At 38.4% G+C, this 21,450-nt stretch overlaps 1 protein-coding gene across 1 annotated transcript in view; it reads left to right on the top strand.

The window, feature by feature from the left end:
* LOC141433631 (tripeptidyl-peptidase 2-like) overlaps nucleotides 1-21,059 on the top strand; it is a 34,033-nt gene extending 12,974 nt beyond the window's left edge. The window contains exons 9-13 of the mRNA XM_074095736.1: nucleotides 15,098-15,271; nucleotides 15,877-15,986; nucleotides 16,098-16,199; nucleotides 18,367-18,600; nucleotides 20,934-21,059. Of these exons, the coding sequence (XP_073951837.1) occupies nucleotides 15,098-15,271; nucleotides 15,877-15,986; nucleotides 16,098-16,199; nucleotides 18,367-18,600; nucleotides 20,934-21,059 (746 nt within the window). The remainder of the gene's footprint in view (nucleotides 1-15,097; nucleotides 15,272-15,876; nucleotides 15,987-16,097; nucleotides 16,200-18,366; nucleotides 18,601-20,933) is intronic.
* Nucleotides 21,060-21,450: the final 391 nt, after the last annotated feature.

Here is a 21,450-nt window from a genome sequence, read left to right as displayed (position 1 = left end):
TAAGATAATTTTAGCTTCCTTATTACACATCGCAAACCGGCGGGCCAACATATTCCCTCTAACTGCCAAGGCACTACGTTCTCTCTCCATATCTAAATTTTATCCTCAGGTCATCGGTGACCCAGTTTGTTGCCGTTAGAGTAACACCGCATAAAGTGTAGGTAGTAGTAGTAATAGTGCTCAAGTGTTTCGTCGCCATCCGTCTTGTGGCATCCACTCAGTGGCATTTTTAGCTCACCGCACCACTGCGGCGGCATCCACATGCATTCGGTTGACGTGGCCAGCCCAGTCCCACTTCGACCTGGCAGTCTTTATACCGACATCGACAATGCGTATTTTGGAACGCAGTACCGTGATCCGGATTCGGTCAATCCTTCCCACTCCAAGCATGCTCCGCTCCATAGCTCTTTGACAAACCTTCAGTTTAGTTTTCTGTGACTCTGTAAGTGATCATGTTTGGGCACCGTAAGTTAGGACAGGCTGTATACATACATCGACAAGTCTTCGCTTCAGGGCTAAAGGAAGGTCACCTTTCAGCAGCTACTTCATAGACCAATAGCTCTTCCACGCATTTTGGATCCGTCTTTCGACTTCTTTGTCCTGCCTGTGGCTGAAAGATACTAATTGGCCCAAATACATATACTCGTCGACATATTGTATAGACTGCCCGTCTACCTCGACCTGTCGTCTCGTGCTGTTGGTCATTACCCTTGTCTCTGACCGATTCATCTTTAAACCAACCTGAAGGCTTGCAGAGCTTAGATCTAAGTATGAATGTAGGTATGTAAACTCTTTATTGTACAGTCAAGGGCAAAGATATCGACACGGCCAAAGTTGCAAAAATATGTATACACGGCCTTAATGTTATATTTTTGCAACTTTGGCCGTGTCGATATCTTTGCCCTTGACTGTACAAAAGAAAAGAAGAAGAAGGAGAAGATTTTTTTAACATTGTCTTAAGTTTGAGTGCAGAACAGGAGAAAAGGACGATGTCGTCGGCAAATCGAAGATTTATTAATCTTCTGGCACCGACCACAATGCCTTTGGACTCTCACGAGGCTGCCAGGCTTCGGAACACTTGTTCTACTGTGCTCGAGCACAGAAGAGTGCTTAATTTAAAGTTTCTTTATCAAGAGAAGGAAATAGAAAGACGATTAAAACTGTTGTTACTTTATGACAGTGTATCACTGTGAAGTTTATCACTTTATGACGCTTTCCGCGAAATTATCTAAGTCAATTCTTTTTTCGGGATAATGATTTTTTGTGGCGATTAAAAAGATACGCTAGTGCGCTGTAATTACATAAATTAAGGCTCTTTAACATTTTTTTTATTGTGGTCAGCAAAAAACCATTGACTTCAGAGACGGTTTTGCCAAATTCGGTTTTTCGGTTCGGTTTTTGTCATTGACACATTCGGATGAAGAACTGAAATTTCTACGTAGTTAGGGAACGTATTAGGCCGCTTGTAGACGTCGGTTGTTTTCAACGGACAGCGGACCGTTTTTTTCCGGACTTGCGGTGTTGTATGGCTTACAATGAATGTATGTACATGCACCGGATACTTGTCCGGCGACGAAGCCATAAAACACTGCAAAAAACGGTCCGTTGTCCGGTGAAAACAACGAACGTCTACAAGCGGCCTTATTGGTGCATCCACGCGCGGTACACTACAAACTTAGCCGTGATTGGCTGCTGGGCGCGACGAAGGATTCGTCCAGTCCGAGCGGCCCGACATTCGAAAAGTGTTGCCGCGCTATAATGTTGAAAATTATAATAGGTTTAGGACTATGATTATGATAATTATTCGTACTCAAATTAGTATCACATAAAATACAACCTAATGGCACCAGAAAATATGTGCTTAATTGTTATAAACATAAGCGTTCAAAAACACCATTATGTATCTTTTGTCATTCAGACTCGCTCATCTGAAACTAAGTAATGATTATTCTAGCAATCCACCATGTTCTGATTCAAACCCTCTGAAGAGCCTGACCCCTCCTGAATCAATTACCTTTACATACTCATTCAGCATTTGAATAATCCTTTTCATATCAGACCCTTACTTTCATCAAATAATTGAATTATGATATTATCTGCGACCAAGCTTTGTGGCAATGCACGGACTCCCAATTTCCCTTGGGATTTTTGTGTTAAAATTACAATTCGATTGTATTAACTCATGAATTCAATATTCCACGCTTGTTACAAGCACGATTTTATATTTAAACTTCAAGGCTTATTTATTAGTTGAGGCAAGATTTACAATTAAACTTGATTGCTATAGGCTGTTATTAGTTTGAGTATAAATCATTTTTTTTTCTTGTCGTGTTGCCATTTTATTAGCATGCCAAGTCCTGGTTGTGGTAGTTATGATTGAAAATCATGAAAGTTTAAAACATTATAAAAATGCTGTCTACTCGTATGAGTGTAAGACAAGGATGCTTGTATATTTTTATAATGGAAAATAATGTAACGCTTATAAAGGATCACAAGAACGCTTAGTGATGAAAATTTACCTCTTTACAATAATTATGAATTTCTCACCAAATATTTTCTTTAAGTATTACATGTTTAAGAACCGAGCATTACAAATATTTTAGCCGTCTCAAACGTCCAAGCAAACTAAAATGGCAAACAAATCTTCATTGCTCACATTAGGCATGCAAGCAACGTCAAAAAAGTTTTAATCGCGCAAGTGTAACTCGACTTTTAAACTTTAAACCCACTAAATGGGCTCCAAAGCCGTTCTTGCAGTTTCGAGTGTAATGCCCCCAGTACGTGATCCATTAAAAAAGCAAATAACTTTTTAAATCTTCGAAACGTGACAAAAGATGGTAGCATTTGCTAATGTAACATGTCATATGTTTTTACCGTGATAACCCAAAATAAAATGAAGTTTACATTACAAAGACACTATTATTTTATATTAAATATAATGACCCGGATAACTCACGTCTTAAATCGAGTTTAGCTCGACATGTTTCGGGCTAATCCGTAGCCCTTCGTCTTCGGAGCAACGCGACTCAGCGGCTGCTGCAACACGCGCACTGCGCGCCGCCGCTCTGCTCGCGCGACTACCCGACGAAACTGACACCGGCACACAACTACCCGCGTTTTCATCATCATTACAACTGTCAAATGTAGGGTAGCACACAACACTAACAATATCGCTCTGTAAAGGTACGTTCACACACACCGATGACGCAGCACGAGTATTTAACACCGTTTTCCAACTCGGAGGTACCGTCCAACCACTATCCCGGTTGAAATTCGAACAGGAACAGGAACAGGATTCCTTCCGTGGATGCTGAGTGTATGAGACAAGACATCGCTTCTTTATTACGTAGGGCTCGTCTACCGAAATCCAACATACCATGCGGGGAGCTGAGGGCGTTGCGTGAGTTGCGTAATAATTCGGATGTGTTGGTGTTACCAGCGGATAAGGTAATGCAACGGTTATCGTCGACACTTTGGTATATCAGGACAAAATTTGTCAATTACTTGCTGATGAGGGTACTTACAAAAAAGTGGCTTATAATCCAACTGCCAGAGTGACGACCAAGGTAAACAAGTTTTTGCAGAGTCTACCCGACAAGAATTTAGTTGCAAAGCTGCGTCCACAGAACCCTACTACGCCGAAAATCTATGGCTTGCCAAAAATACACAAAACGAATTGGCCTCTGAGACCCATAGTGAGTCAAATTGATTCGCCGACGTATAAGCTAGCCCGTTACCTGTCGTCTGTGCTATTGGGGTTTACGGGGAAGTCGTCGAGTTTTATTAGAGATTCAAAACACTTCGTTGCCTTGTTGAATGATGTCCATATGCGTGAGGATGAACTGATGGTTAGCTTTGACGTTACTTCTCTTTTCACCAATGTGCCGGTAGACGAGACTTTAAAGATTATATCTGACCTATTATGTGTCACTGATTTACCTACCGCGTATATGGAGGGAATTGAGTTGTGTTTGAAGAGCGGCTATTTGGTTTGGCGCGGTGATTACTTTTTGCAAGTTGATGGAGTGGCCATGGGTTCACCGATTGCTCCGGTCACCGCCAATATTTTATGGAGTGGTTGGAGGGAAGAGCTTTAAACAACGCTCCCGTTGTTCCCAGATATTGGTGGCGGTACGTGGATGACGTTTTTGCGATTGTGTCCAGGGATAGTTTGTCGCAGTTTTCGGACTACCTTAACACTTTGCACGATAAGGTTAAGTTCACGGTGGAGATTGAGAATGATGGGCAGTTGCCGTTTTAGATGTTTTGGTTATGCGGGGACCCTGTGGTAAATTGGAAACTACAGTTTATCGTAAGCCAACTCATACGGATCGATACTTGAGGGCAGATTCACACCACCATCCTTGTCATTTGTCTTCTTTGCCTAGAACGTTGATAAATCGAGCCTTGAATATTTGTGATCCAAAATTTGTGGATCGTGAACTGAGTCACGTGAGACGGGTTTTGGAAAGCAATGGTACAACTGGAGGCAGTGCAACCGTGTGGTGAACGTGTCGACTCGTCATAGGCCGGTGGGAGCTGAGAGGGTTCCGGTATATTTACCGTTTATAAAGGGGTGACGGATAAAATCGGACACTTGTTACGCCGAAGATATAGCATCAAGTCGATTTTCTGTCCTCATATGCAGCTCAGACAGTTGGTACGTTCGCCGAAGGATAAGGAGCCCCTGAGTGGCCCCGGGTATATATGATTCCCTGTGCCTGTGGCAAGAGCTATATTGGAGAGACTGGACGAAACGTTTCCACAAGGGTATCGGAGCACATACGCAGTATGAGGAAACAGGACGACAAGGGGTCTGCTGTGGCCGAGCACTCAATGAACTCGGATTCGACGCACTATATCAGATTTGATAAGGTATCTGTTCTTGCGAGAGAGAAATTTTTCATTCCGCGGAAAGTGCGTGAAGCCATCGAGATTAGTCGTCGGCCGAATTTCAACCGGGATAGTGGTTGGACGGTACCTCCGAGTTGGAAAACGGTGTTAAATACTCGTGCTGCGTCATCGGTGTGTGTGAACGTACCTTTACAGAGCGATATTGTTAGTGTTGTGTGCTACCCTACATTTGACAGTTGTAATGATGATGAAAACGCGGGTAGTTGTGTGCCGGTGTCAGTTTCGTCGGGTAGTCGCGCGAGCAGAGCGGCGGCGCGCAGTGCGCGTGTTGCAGCAGCCGCTGAGTCGCGTTGCTCCGAAGACGAAGGGCTACGGATTAGCCCGAAACATGTCGAGCTAAACTCGATTTAAGACGTGAGTTATCCGGGTCATTATTTAATATGAGTGAGTCTCACGGTAGTTTCATGTACACTATTATTTTTTCACAATCTTCTATTACATTTATTCATTTGTTCGGTTTAGCAAGCCACATTTTGGGCACACGCTAGAAAATGTGTTTCTAGTGTACTTAAATTTTATAAAATAAACTGTTTTAGTTAGTCAGGGTCGTCGTTATCGAAACCGATGTGAAGGACTATATATATGCATATTTAAATTGCTCACTCACTCACTCAGGTCTTGAATAATCTTCTTTTGAATGAATATTTAATAGTTGCGTCACTTTCTGTGAAGATTGGACTACCAGGAATAGTGGCCAATCCACAAGAGCATGCATGTTACATAAGCAGCCTGACGAATAGAGAAGCGAAGTACAAACGAAGTTCAAAGTTTATCGAAAATACGAAATGAAACATAGATGCACAGAAAAACCAGAAAAATAGACCAGCAAAATACAAAAAGACTCCAAAAACCAATTTTAAGTTCAAACTTTCTTGAGCAGCGACCTGAAATTGGACGGCTAAGTACGTCATGCGCTTGGGCTATCCTTCATTGAGGTGTACCGATGTTTATATGAACCTCACGGGAAACCGGCTACTGTTATTCGAGGGATACGGGAAACGAACAAAATTAAACATTTACAAACCAACCTTTTACTTTGTGTTAAAAAAGGTCAAGGTTTTAGAGTTTTTTTTTCAAATGTAAATTCAACGCGCAAATGACGTCATGTAACGTTAACTGACAATCCAGGATTCGAAATTTTGTTTTATCTTACGACGTCAGTTAGCACTAAACATTCTAAAAACACTCCTGAAAAAGTGAAAATACCTGCTATCAATATGACGTATTTGCGTTTTCACCAAATACTTTGTCTTGAAGAGCACCTTCGGCATTTTCAAACTATGCTTTTACCTTGTCGGAAAATTTGTAACACTATGCAAAATGTCGTGTACATGGCTAGGATATAAATTTGCCCGTTGAATTTGTGAAAGTACTACTTAATAAGTTGGATCTCATTGTTATAACAGAATAATTAACAACAATAAATCAAAATTAATTGGGGTTCGAAGAAGATAAAAATCCTTAACTAACAAGATAACATAATCAATGATTTAAATGTAGAAATCCAAGTTCGACGGACCTCATTATTTGTAAAATAACAATGGCCGATTTCCTCCGCAAAATGCCGCAGCTTTTTTTCCCGTCAGCAAAAAAGGCGTACACATAAATTGGTCAGCAAAAATCGTTCAGGTAGATCACCATTTGTTCCAGCTATGGCGTATTTTCAACTGGAATTCATTGTCCAAATTATTTCCAACGAGAATCGTTTGAGTCCCAAACTGAATGAGTTTTTTCATTGTACCATTTTTATACGTTTACCAGTATTGTTGTGAAGCAAAAAGATGAGTTATTTGTTTAATTTAGTATTATCGTATTATGTAATGATCACTTTACAATGTGTCATTGAAATCCATAAACATCGATGTGATGTTTCGCTTCGCGATCGTACCGCATGAAAACTTTATTTTGGTAACTACTGATTTTTAAGGAAGTGTGTAAAAAGATTTCTTAGTATATAATTTTAAGTAGCATAGACACACAAAAGATTTGTCTGCTTTTTGAAGATAAATTATATATATGATAACTTTGCACACCGACTTATAATTACTACATACCTAGTATACATATGTATTGGTATGCACAATGACGTATAACGAAAAGCTATAAGCTACTTACTTTATGTTTTTGTGTGTTATCATGTGAGTGCTATATTGCTGGTGTTGGACACCATCGTAAGAGCGACAAGGAAAAGCCTACTTGTGTTTGGCGATTTTAAATCAATGCTGTATCTTCGCGGATGTGTCAGTTTTATCTCGACGATTCCTTTTTCGGATAAGTCACCCATGATCAAAAATTTTCACAATATTTGCAGGATAACTAAACCAAATATTTCATTGAGTTATAAAAACAGTGAGGCATAATCGAATTTAATACAGATATGTGAAAAAAGGCATCAGAAAATATTTACTGTGCGAAAATTCCAAACAAATATTAGTGGTTTTGATTATTTATTCAGTACCTCGAAGGCTCTTTACTAGACACGAAATATTGTGGGTGAAAGGAGCATACACTTTTTCATGAAAGAATACGTAAACATGGGAAAGGAATCATTGATCTAATCAAAGAAGGTTGTACTTTATGTAAGAAAAAAATTAAATACACGAAGAAGAAGAATCAGAAGAATATTAAACGGTTTTTTTGCATTGTCACGATGCCGAGCTATTGTAATATGTTTTGCGTATATAATTTTACAGGATTTTCTGCCAATTTTATTTTGGTTCGCTTTCAGTGGTAGGATTGACTAGATTTTTTGTATGTGTGTGGAAATCCGATGAATTTGTGTAGTAAAGTACCGTCAGCAAACAGGATTGTATTAATAATTATTGTTACATCAAAACGTAATTAAGCGCACATTTTGGTATTTTATTGGCAAATATCTATTGCTACCCTTGGAAAATTTTCTCTATGTACCTCTGTTTTCTGTACTGCTTACTAGGTACTGTGGTGTTCAATAGAGTCATTGTGATGTATTGTAACTAAAATTTATCATAAATAAATATCATAATTTGTGCCATTGTAGGACGTTTCGATTGTGAGCAATCTATTCGTCGGCAAAACAAAAGACGCCCCTTACGCAGTGTCACTACAAGCGCATTATCCGTGGTTCTCTCACCTAAGTGATATTCGAGTGTTATGGCTTCCCTCCAAAGCGTTTAGTGTTTAACTTCTATTCGCGATCGCTCAGGGTGTTACTAATGGTACTCGAACGTCGAATGTATGCGACAGTGCCTTTAAGTCCTTAACCTTCTTTAACCTCTTCAGTTCCGATGTCAAATGTTGTTCGTTGGATTTGGAAACGTTTTAAATTTAAGTGACGTAAAAATATAAAGTTTTTTTTTCAACACCTGGTAAAATATCGTCTCAAAACTCACCAAGTTTTGAAGCTATTTTATGCCATTAAGTAATAAGAAATAGCAAAGTATTGCCGAAGTGGCACAGGAAATGTTTAACTACAAGCGTCAATTACACTAAGTCGTTCGCCGCATGCTGCATGGACTTTAGTCACATAAGATAATTTTCCTGCTAAACTATAGAGCAGAAAAAGCAGTCAGAAATTATTTATTCCCAGATAAATTTCCTAACAGCAAACAAAGCATGGTACCTATCATATTTCTAATGCAAACCATCATGAAATGAGTGATAAGTACAAAATTGCTCAATGTGCCCCTCTCTACCCTACTTTAAGGATATGTTTTCGTTTTATTTCTTATGACTGTTAAATCATCATCATCTCGCTTATATACATACGTCCCACTGCAGGGCACATGCCTCTTCCGAGAATGACGCGGCTTGAGCTGTAGTTCCCACGCGAGCCCAGTGCGGATAGAAACTTCACAAAACAGTTAAATTTTTCGAACTCACGACCTATTGCTTGAGGGGCTAAGTCAAACCACTAGGCCACCACGGCTTAAATGTCACTATATTTTTGATTATATGTAGGTACATGACATAAGAAAGCAATTAGACTTTTGAAACACCATCCCATAAAAAAATAAGTGTAAAAGAGAATAGTACGCCGAGGAAATATTATAATTATTTAATTATCAAAAGTATACTGCGTATAAAGTTTCCATAATTAATACGTTCGACATAAGCCGCAGGTCGGATTTTAATCGATTTTCCTCTTATAAATTAGAAATTGATTTGACAGCTTCTGCAACCCATGTCATCCCCATTATCCCGATTCGGAACTTCGCATTCGGGATTTGATTTTGAATAATTAAATGTGTAATCGGACGCGCTGTAACGAAAATATGGGGTATTGAATTTCTATTAAAACAACAAAATTCACGGGATTTGGATGATGTTGTTTTTAATCAAAATAAATAATTCAGATACGATTTATTTAATCATCATCATCATCATGTCAGCCGAAAGACGTCCACTGCTGGACATAGGCCTCCCCCAAGGCTCTCCACTCAGACCGGTCTTGTGCTTTCCGCATCCACCGCGATCCCGCGATCTTAACCAAGCCGTCGCTCCATCTTGTTGGAGGCCTACCGACAGCTCGTCTCCCGGTCCGCGGACGCCATTCGAGAACCTTCTGGCCCCATCGGCCATCAGTCCTGCGAGCAATGTGCCCCGCCCACTGCCACTTTAGTTTCGCAATTCTTCGGGCTATGTCGGTAACCTTAGTTCTACTGCGGATATCATCATTTCTAATTCTATCCCGCAGAGAAACCCCGAGCATAGCCCTCTCCATAGCCCTCTGAGTGACTTTGAGTTTTGGTATTTATTTAATACGTTATATCAATACAAAAAATAAATTGAAGGGAAGGTTATATTAAAAAAGATACGGGAAACCATGACCGAGTTACAGGAATTAAATCAAGAACAAACAAATGCGGTACTTATTTATTGTTATATTATTTTGAAGAGTACTTACATATTTATAACTAAATTACTTTTATTTTAGTATGCACTGACAGGATAGGGCGGCCTAAGCTTATCTAACACACTCTGACAGTTGTGTGAATCTACTAGGCTTTTGAATATCGGGTACCCATTTTTTTTTCTGCTGGTCGTCAGCAATAATAGTTTTTTTTCTTTCTTTCAATGTTTCAAAAAACTACGTGGAACAAGAAGTTGCCGTATCGTTGTCGTCATGAACATTGATATTTTCTTTTTCTAGCCTTTAATTTCGTAACAGCCTGACCATTTTCTTGAAGAGCAACAAAAACTAAGTCAACACGTTCAACGTAGGTATGATAGATTGCTCAAACTAAGAATAACCTAAGACTAAGCGAAATCGAAGTACGTCACGGGGGAGCGACGCGAAAAGAACTACAATAACATGATAAAACTTGTTCCGTATTTTATTAAACTCAACGTGCGGGAAATCGTCCACCGGATAGAGACAGGCTAGGACAAGGAGGTTAAAATGACTAGATGTAACGAGAAAAAAAGAACGGCGAGAATCTTTCTCGTTTATTCTTTTTTTTAGAGGTTTTTCTCTATTCGTGTTTCAGTGCCGGTATGTCCGTAGTATGATTTTGATAGTTTTCGGGGTATTTTTTTGTGTTTACTTAATGAGTAACGTTTGTCATTAAAATCATTGAACTCATAATCATTGACATCATAATTAAAAGCAGAGTTACAAAATGTAGCATTTTCAGCGTTTTTTTTTTGGTCGGTCGGTTTCGGTGTAGAGTCACCAGCATTAATATCTGCCACAGCGGAGCGTGCAAAAATATCTGACACGTCCTTACGGCCCTAGAAAAAGAGTCGTATCAGATATTAATGCACGCTTGTTGTGTCAGATATTGGTACTGGTGACTGTACAAAGCTGATTCGGTCTTGGCTAGCTTTTTTTAAACGCACAAGGTGTACTTCCATCATACCTATTATGCCGTGCTCTACATGTACTGAAAATATTCAAATAAGTACTAAACTTTGAGTGTGATGTGTTTGCTGATGTATGGACTGGACGGTGATAGAAAGGAAGAGTAATGCGTACCTATATGTGAAACGTTTTATATAAAAGTCAGCTGTAAGTATAGTTTTTAATTATAAGTTTAAATAATTGTTTTGCTTACCTGTTACTTTTAAGCACTAAGACCTGTAATATAACGTGTTGTCTTTTTGATCTTTAATAAATGGGTAAGGGCCCATGGGTATGGGTAATAAATAAATAAATGATTTTAATTTCAATTTTGAACATGAAACTACCGTGAGACTCGCTCATATTAAGTGATATTTTACCGGATAACTCACGTCTTAAATCGAGTTTAGCTCGACATGTTTCATTTTACGTTTGTGTTGTGCAGTGCGCGTGTTGTAGCAGCCGCCGAGTCGCGTTGCTCCTAGGAAGAAAGGCTACGAATTAGCCCGAAACAATAAACTCGATTTAAGACGTGACGTGAGTTATCCAGTACAGTATCATTTTATACGATTTCAATTTTAAAGAACTATGTCTACATTCTCTTCCGTCTCATATTCCAAGCCACATCTAGCTTAAGCTTCCGCGCGCTTAGTGCTACATTTCTCCTTTCTTGGCTCGGAGCGGCGCGGTTTTAATAAAGCGGACGACGCCACTCCACCCGACAGCTACGGGCGCGTTCTCATTTTGCGCTGAGCGTGGTTCACTGTTTGAAATATCGAATGCAAGGTACATCTAGGTGGCGTCATGTCATTGGTTTTTTATGAGTTTTGGATGCGAATTCAATAAATATGTTACAAAGTAGGTTTGAGGAAAGTAAAGTAAGGATGTTCAAATGGATGACACTTTTTTAACAAACTTCAAAAACGGAGAAAATTATTAATTAGCTCTTTTTTTTGCACTAGCAATCAGGAGTGAGTGGGAAGTATCACTCCTCCAGGCTCGTGTTGAGGCACCGACTTCAAACTACTACTCAGATTAAGGTTAAATAAAAAAGTTTTTTTGACGGTTTATTTTTTTTGTTAATAAGTATTTTATTTTACGAAGCTCTCCGCTACGGTAAGTGCAGATCAGACCGAAGATGTACTTATTATTTATTTAAAAAAACTGCACAGTACGTACAATGTTACAGTAGTAGGTACAGTCGAGTTCATAAACTAGTGAGCAAAAATTTGATCAAACATATAAAATAGTGTTCAGATTTTTGATCAAATGTTTTGCTCAGAAGTTTATGAACTCGACTGTACAAGTACAACTCAGTAAGGGTATTGAAATTTACAATGTTTGGGTAATATTTTAAATCTAAAAACAGTGGTTCTCTTCCGAAAATGCTTTAAATAGTCCTAAATTTTGTGCCTAACCAGTAAAACATACAACGGAAGCGAATCTTTAGCAATCTTATGAAAGAACCGCAAATAGCTCACTAGGTAACATAAATTTATCATTTATTTTTGTCGCATATTTTGCTGAAGGCGATCCCAACATCGAATCCTAAAGTACCTTTTGCCTACATCCGAAGGCTTCATTGAAAAGAGTCTTTTGTTGTTACCCACAATAGTACAATGGCGCAGACAATGGCAGGAAATCGTTTTAATCGCTTACACAACGAAATAACGAAATTATATTGTGTCGTACAATATTTACGTAACATGAAATTTATCTTATGCTACCATTTAATACGACTTATCGAAATAATGCTAGGTACCTATAAGGCATTGAGAACGTCCACCATGCTAACTATCATAGATACTAAAAGTAGTACGTTTTTATAATGAAATCGCCCCAAACGCGTTGACGGTAATATCCCAATTACTATGGCCTCTACCGCTGTGTACCGGTAGCAATTTTTGCAACCCAGATGATGCCTTTTGACATGGATAAACATATCCATAGAAAAAACGTCATTCTTGCAGGTTGGTCCTGCAAATGGGCAGAAAACTTATGGGTAAGTATCTTTTTTCGCACAAAAATAGTTTTTAAATTTGCCAAATGTAATAAGTTGTGCCTAATAGTGCTCCCATGTTGACTTATAAATGTTATATAACGTTATAAATTATAATAACATTGTCTAACACTTTATAACTTTTATTACAACTTGTTAGACGTTTTAAACGCTCTCATATTGGTGGTAAATGTTATATATAACACCATAAAACAAATTAGAGATTTTCGTTTTTTGTATAACATTTTTAAAGTTATATAACATGATAACAATGTATAACATTTGTGATCCAATGTTATAAAACAAATACAGCACTTTATAACACCAGTGTGGGAGCACAATGAAATCTCTCACCGTAACAAATATATTATAAAACCGATACTATTCTGATGCAAAACGAAACGTCACATCAGACGAATATCATGTCAGGAAACGAAATGCAGAAATTCATGATGAGAAAACTCAAAACACGAAAACAAAATATATCTATAAAGACACGTTGGTACATTTTTAAGCTCATTGTTTAAAATAGCTTATGGTGCCCCCACACTGCTGCTATACAGTGATGTATAAAACAAATGTTTTATAAGATTGTTTAAAAAATTGTAACAAATGTTATACATTATTATATAACTTGTAAAATTGTATACAACAAATAAAAACCTGTAATTTATTTATTCTATTGTGTTATATAACATTTTTATACCTGTGTTGAGCGTTTAAAATATCTAACAAGTTGTAAAAAAAGTTATAAAGTGTTAGACAATGTTATCGTATTTTATAACGTTATATAACATGTCATTGCCAACGTGGGAGCACCATAATATACCTATTTGTCTGACGCACTGTGTTGTGACGACTTATATTTAAGTAACATATCTTTCTGACGTCTCACAACACAACACATCAAAAATGCAACTATACAAAACCATCAGATGACCCACATGCTTGTTTTCTCCGTCTTACATAAAAAAATAGAGTAAACTTAGAGTTTTTCTATTTTTACAGTGTACCTACGTGCTGGGAAGACGTGGATAAACAATATCCATAAAAAATTCATCACCCTTGCAGATTCTGCAAACGTGCAGAAAAGACATGAATATTTTTTTATATTTCTTACTCCCTTTAATTGCTAGGGGACATAGACCGTGATTACGTAATAAGCTCCCGATATATCGACGCCCACAACGCTGTCACTCATTATCGTGACGCTGGTAGTTGCGTCAAAATATCGGGAAGTAATCATGGTTTCCATCCCGTAGCAAATATATCTAATTTTAATAGCCGTGAATGTTTCAATTTCATTTGAATAGTACCTAATGTATATAACTTAATTCAATGTTTAAATAAGTTTGATCGTCGAAAGCAATATCTAATACAGCATTTTTTAAATGTACCCCAAAAATATTAAGATAATTTACTGGGCAATTTAAAAGATAATTACTTACAAAATTACATTTCTCTGTCTAAAACTCGCGCAGATAAATAAGGCGGTGCCGGCGGGGCGGTATTTTTTTAGGTTCCGTCCGAATGGGATGAAACTCGAGTTTCTGGAAGGGTCAAAACATTACACTTTCTGATTCCGAAATCCACAAGTAGCAAATTTTATTCATCGGTTCGGTTCATATTAAGGATATGTATTTAGATTTTGTTAAACACGTTTTATAAATTATTGCGTAAGTACCAAATATTATCTAGTTAAACGATTTTTTTACTTCTCATGCTCGTAAAGTTGGTGTTTATGCTGGATCTAGGCGACATAAAATGACTTTTTATGCACTAGTGCATAAAAAAAAATCTTCGTCTAAGACCAAGGTAATTAGGTGTCAACAGCCACAACCAAAGAAGTTTCTTTATATTTTTTAATACATTTTTTATTTATATAAAACTAAAAATCAATCAAAATAAATCACTAAAACTAAAAAAAATATAATTATATAGTAATGCATGAAAAATAAAATTTACGTAGTGAGTGAACAATTGTTTTCACTGTTGCTATTTCATTTCCTCGCCATCGAAGTGAAAAGCAGTGTAAAACTCGAGCATTAAATCCATTTTCCCCTCGACGTGTCTATCCACCCTCGCCGTATCGGCTCGGGTGGCTATATGAACGTCTTGGGTAAAATGGCTCGTTTTATGCTCTTGTTGTACAATCTACTATTTCATCACACTTGCTCGTAAACAGTGTCGTAACATGCAGGCTACCTTGCGTCCAACCCCCCCAAATAAAACCCTCGACCTTAATTTATTTATTTATATAACCATTACAAATCCCTACCTTAACAGCTAAAGCCAAAACAGCACAAACTTACAAATTATCTTAATCTAAGTACATTATATGTATTATTACAATAATATTTAAGCTACAGAGCTCTCAGGCATCTGGCCTTCAGCCACTCTCTTGCACTCAGTCATCAGCTGCCCTAGAGCACTGGCAAACAAGTCGAGGTGCGGCGCTGCTGCGAGCACGGAGTTGAGCAGCGCGAGTGCCCCCGCGGCACCGACAGCAGCGGGTGCCGTCGCGTGCGGATGTATTGGTCAGGGACAAAAAAGCGGACAAATACTGACACAAGGTCCACGCAATTGATCTGGTTTCTAATTTTTCCAATAACAAATTTGATCAGAACAGTCGACGCAATTGTAGAGAGTCGTATCCAAAGTATACTTGCAGAAATAAAGTAGGATACGAGTACATGTAGGGATAATAGAAAGGTATCCTCGTGTATAAAGCTGTTAAAATTTTATTTTTAACTTGTTCCAACATATAAATATATTTATTCTCATGTGGCCTCCAAACCGCTGCACTCGTTTCAAGTATACTTCGCACGAGAGCCGCATACAGTACCCGACTAGCGGAGCCCCAATCTCTTGTATGCAGCATCAGTCACTGCTTCGATGTGATCATGAAATGTGAGGCCAGTGCCGAAGAGAACCCCCAAATCCCGGACCCGCACTGAACGCACTATGGGAACACCGTCGATGATGTTACGTGGGGGGCAGTAGAACGCGTGAAGCTGAGCATTTCACATTTTTCGGCATTGAAGAAGAGCCTATTAGCTACACAGCGAAATACATCATCTATATCCCGTTGCAACTCATCACAATCCTTTTGGCTATAAACCGGCTTTATTCACATCATCAGCGAACAATAGCAGCAGAGAAATTGTGGACCTGGAGAGACAAGTCATTTACGACAAGGACGAAAAGGAACGGTCCAAGGTTGGATCCCTGGCTAACACCGGAGCGCGTGTGGTAAGGCTCTGAGACATAGGGACCGTACTTAACATACTGTTTCCGCCCTGAAAGATAGCTCGCGAACAAAGTAATAAGTCTGGGTGTGATCCCCATCGCACCTAATTTCAGAAGCAAGATGTCATTGTCCACACGGTCAAAAGCGTTTTGAAAGTCGAGGTAAATAACATCAACCTGGTTCCAGCGCAGATCGCAGTCAGTGGTATCGGCAATGTTTGAAACAAACAAACAATACAAACAAATACGGGTGGTACTAGAATTACGAACATCGACTCCTTAAAGCCCTCAGTCTTTAATTTCGGGCTTCTAATAGACTCTCGTGCGTAATTCCTTATTTACCTCCCTTAAGACACAAAGTACTATTTCATCACACTTGCTCGCAAACATTGTCGTAACATGCAGGCTACTTTGCTTGCAACCCCCCAAATAAAACCCTTGACGTTAAGGTCGGTAAGTGAGTCATTCGCGTACTAATACTGCTGCGCGCGCTGGTGCAGGATCATGCGCACGTCGGGCACATGCTGCGGAGGGTGAAGGCGGCGGGGAGCTGGCACTGCCAAGAGCGCAGTCAGCGGTGTCGGCAATTTTTGAAAAAATATTAGTTTTTCTTTTACAAATATACAATTTTACTCGCAAATGGGATGAAAAACATTGTATGTCGCACGGGCGGCACTATAATTATGAACATCGACTCATTACTCGTAAACCCTCAGTCTTCGACTTCGGGATTCTATTAAACTCTCGTTCGTAATTCCTTATGTCCTGAAGACACAATGTACTATTATTTAAGCATTGTTGACGTCTTCATTTTCAATGTAGCTGACTATAGTGGGGTACTTTTGGCCACTCAATGTATGGGAACCAATATTTTTGACATTAAAGGATGAGACTTGGCACACTTGTTCCTTAGGTGGACCAGAGTGGAAAACGCCCGGGAGCCAGTGGGAGCCACCCTGCAGGGAGGGAGGGGGAGGGGGTAAAGTTTACTTACGCCGCGCGTACTGTTGGTCGTAATAACTGCTAATTTATTGCTACTATGGCAAGTTGAGTATCATTTTCGGATAAATAAAAGATGGCCGATCATTATCCAAAACAAAAAAAAACACCTTTACATACAAAAAATAATAATTACGGCCGATAATTGGAAATTTCATGAAAAAAAAATTTTTTTGCTGTAACGATATATCTCGAACGAATACCGATATTGGCAAAAAAAATGTGTCAAGAAAGCCACATTCATACAGATTCCAAAAATATAAGCTTTATTGGAACAATTTAATAAAAATTGCGTTTAAAAAATATTATACTCATCGCGGCAGTGGCATATTTAAAGAAATATTAGATTAATAACATCAACAAAGAGTACTTTTATAGGTTGCTAGGGTCATGTACAACTAAATACAGTCTATTTAGATGAATAAAGCACAATGTAAATGTGATGCTTTTAAATTACAATAACCTTTTATGTACTATGTATACGAGTATATATACAAACAAGTAAGTATGGTTATTTAAACTTATAACTGAGCTAATGACGATTGCAAGTAAAATAGAGATTTGTTATTAAACAAACTTTTATATTTAAAATACTGTCTTAGGTATAAATATTTTGTTTATTATGTACATTTCCCCCCGCAGTCGCACAATTCCGTGCACTTAAGTTGCCGCTGGAAACACTTACACCTCAAACCACCGCAACTCTTTTTGCATCTGCATCGAATCATTTCCAAGCATGCACCAGCAGCTACTGGTTGGTAAGTCTGTCCAAGTAGGTCGCCAGCTGTCACCGGCTTTGGTCCATCCCCAATTAGATGGATCAGGAAGATTTTGTGTCGGTGAAATCTGACCCCATACATAGACATGCAGGAAATGCTGATACAGAGCGGCTTTCGTTGGTGGTACGCAGATGCTTTCGGACTTCATTTACAGTAGCAAATGAACTGGATCTAAAACAAAACGAAAAAATATCAACTAAGTACTAAAATATTTAATGTTTTAATAGTGTGATTGAAATGCACATTATTACCTATCATATAAAATGACGACAAACTTTTCAATAATCGCAACAGCCTCGCTAGTCCTTCCCTCATATGCTGCCAGAAACCCTTCTGTAGCATTAGGAAATGCGTTCCATGTCTCCATTGCACTTTTTTGCCTTTCCCGTTAAAATAGGAGACAGTGTTGTGAAGGCGTGGAACAGGGGGAGCACTCGCTTTTTCTGGCCCTGTAAAAGGAAATATTTTTTATTTTGCCTTACTTACTCGGATGTACTACAGATAAATAAAATTGATAATACTAATTCTTTTTCACCTAGTGCATTAGCTATTTCATGATATGGAAGGTACTGTTGGTGTTTTCCAGTGCCGATGTGTATCCACAGCTCAACGTGAACGCCACCCTGAACTGCAATGTCGTTATTAACAACATAGAAGATATTGCTAACTATTGGGAAGTGGAAGAGATCAATAACGACGAGACTACTGCAACAGAACAAGAACAATTTTGTGAACAACTCTATGCCGCTACTACACGGAGGTTATCTGACGGAAAATACGAAGTTCGTCTGCCAATGAAAAAAGGTTTCGAAGAAAAATTAAGTCAATCAAAATTCAAGGCAATTGATTTATTGAATCAGGCGTTACTTTGCGGAGGTCCATATCAATGAACTAAAATAATTTCCTTGCTCACCCGCGACCTTACGATAGCTAAGCTTATGCAAAATATGCGTGTTCATGCAGTTCCTCCACCTCCACACTGTAAGAACACACACAAATCACACAAACCCATCTATCACCACCACCACACTACAATGACGCGTTTCGAACTCAACCAGAGCTCATCTTCAGAGTGACACAACCGTACACCATGCTACTAGTTGTTAGACTAACGAACCACAACCACCGTTTTAACTTGTCACTGTAACTCCCCAAGTACCCACATACGTTTTATGAAACAAAACAAAACTACCCACAAATTATTAATAAACTTTTTAACCGTCCTTCAAAACTACCTTGATTTTTATTTATTTACTGTCAAGGCATGTTTTATTAACTACCATTGCTGAAATTAGATCCAAGCCGTAGCAAGGGAGATGAAACTAAATTTACCTGCTCATTAATAATAGACCCCATACTGATGTATCTAATTATCTCCATGCATTCTAAAACATCGAGACGAAACCCCTTGCCACAATAATGTAACACTTCATACGAATTTGAGTCCGATAAAGAATGATTTAGTTCCAACAAATGTTTGGCAAAATTCGACTTATCAGGATGCTCATTCCTATATGCCGAAACATGCTCTTTAAATCTAGCATTAAAACTGCGACCTGTCTGACCAACATATACTTTACTGCAGTTATTACAAGTGAGTTTGTATACACCCGATCTAGTTCCTTTATCTACCTTCTCTTTGTGGTTACAAAGTATAGAGTACAAAGAGTTGTTAGTCTTAAAGGCTACCTTAACATTGTTTGATTTTAAAATACCACAAATTCAATCAAACAAACGACCAACGTATGAAATGCTACACCTATATTTGTTAGAAGACTGCGATGGTAACACGGCGTAAAGCATGCTATTCACTATCCGTGCCTGCTTCCTCTGAACCAAACTATTGACCATTGATTTAGTATAACCATTCGACAACGCTATCTGATAAATAGTATTTAACTCTAAATCAAAATCTTCCCTAGAAAGAGGTACAGTTAACAATCTATGTACATAACAACGAAAAGCTGCTAATTTATGCTGCCACGGGTGATTAGATGATGCTGGTATCACGGCATCTGTGTACGTGGCCTTTCGGTAAATTTTGAATTGGTGTTTATTATTAAATCTATTAATTGTCAAATCCAAAAAGTTTAACGAAAATTTTTCTTCTAATTATTTTTTAAAATTAAATTGAGTTCGATTGTTTGGATGAAAAAGCCCGAATATTTGCTTCAGTGGACGCTCATAAAAAGTATTTAACTCAATGTAAAAAGTTGCGTTGGCTTACGGGACGTCGATCACATTGTTTTTATTCTTTCAACAATAATAACCGGGAATCTAATAACGGTCATACTTTCTACCCTCGTGTTAAAAATCTTACTAATGTGGAATTTTCGGACGGTGAAAATAAATTATTGGAAAAAGGTTTGAAGTATAATCTACCCACTAAATTAAATCAGAAAATAGTGGAAGGTTTCGCGGAGCGGAGAAGTCTCTTTTTGAATTCACACTTCGAATAAATTTAAAAACTATAATTAAATTAATGTCAAGATTTTTGAGTTCTAACTTTCAGTGGTTGTACCTCATACCTGTTTTGCCAGTTGGTTCGAACTCAATGCTTCTTACCCTCTTATTTTAATTTATATTATATTGATACCCACAATGTTTTTCTAATTTTACGTAATTGTTTTTATTTTCTGTTATTTATTGTTGCACTATTTATGGTAGTTAATAATCGCATTCGCCAATTAGTAATGTCATAGGAAGAAACTGGTGTCTAAGACACAGGCTCAGCCTAGTTTAGACACCAGGGTGTCGTATATATTTAGACTAATCACCCTACATCTCATGTTATAACTATTAACAATGTTACTTTTTGTCAATAAACATTATTATCATTATTATATTATTATTATGTACATATTATGTAAACTCTTAAATGCGCATAAAAATAAAATAGAAAGAAATACAAATACACAAAAAGGAGAGCAAAGGCGAACTTATCCCTAAAAAGGGATCTCTTCCAGCTAACCTAGTTAAGAGAAGACAATTTATTAAGAAGAAGATAGGCAAACAGTTCCAATTACAATTGTTGTTAAGACTGGAAAGTAAGCAATAGATGGGTCGGTATTTCCATGTCGGTATTATTCGGGCCGGTAAAGAGTGTCACCCCTCCCGCCAATTTTAGTTTTTCTTTTGTTACATATATTTTTTTAAAGGAGTCCGTTCTTAGGGACTAGTACCCAAAACCACATATTTAAAACATAAAAACGTCATTCTCGTCATGTCTGACGTGCGGCAGCAACCGGAACGTGACGAGGACGTATACTCGCGCACTGAGCAGCCTGGCTGGTGGTAGGTCCTTGTGCAAGCTCCGCCCGGATAGCTACCACCATTTTGTTTGCTAATCCTGCCGTGAACCAGCAGTGCTTGCACTGCTGTGTTTCGGCGTAAGGAGTAAGACAGCCGGTGAAATTACTGGCACTTGAGGTATCCCATCTTAGGCGTCTAGGTTGGCAACGCATCTGCAATACCCCCGGTTTTGCAGATGTTTATGGGTGGTGCTGATCTCTTACCATCAGGAGACCCACTTGCTCGTTTTCCATCCAGTCGAATAAAAAAAAAAGCAAGATAAACATGACTACTCGCGCACTACGAGCAGCCTGGCTGTTCAGCCAGTGCAGTGCCGTGCGCAGCAAGCTTAAAAACTGAATGGTGTGGCGTTTTATACTTAAAAAATTAAAGCATTT

This window comes from Choristoneura fumiferana, chromosome 12 (assembly GCF_025370935.1).
Source record: "Choristoneura fumiferana chromosome 12, NRCan_CFum_1, whole genome shotgun sequence".
NCBI lineage: Eukaryota > Metazoa > Arthropoda > Insecta > Lepidoptera > Tortricidae > Choristoneura > Choristoneura fumiferana.
This window is presented reverse-complemented; position numbering and strand designations above follow the sequence as displayed.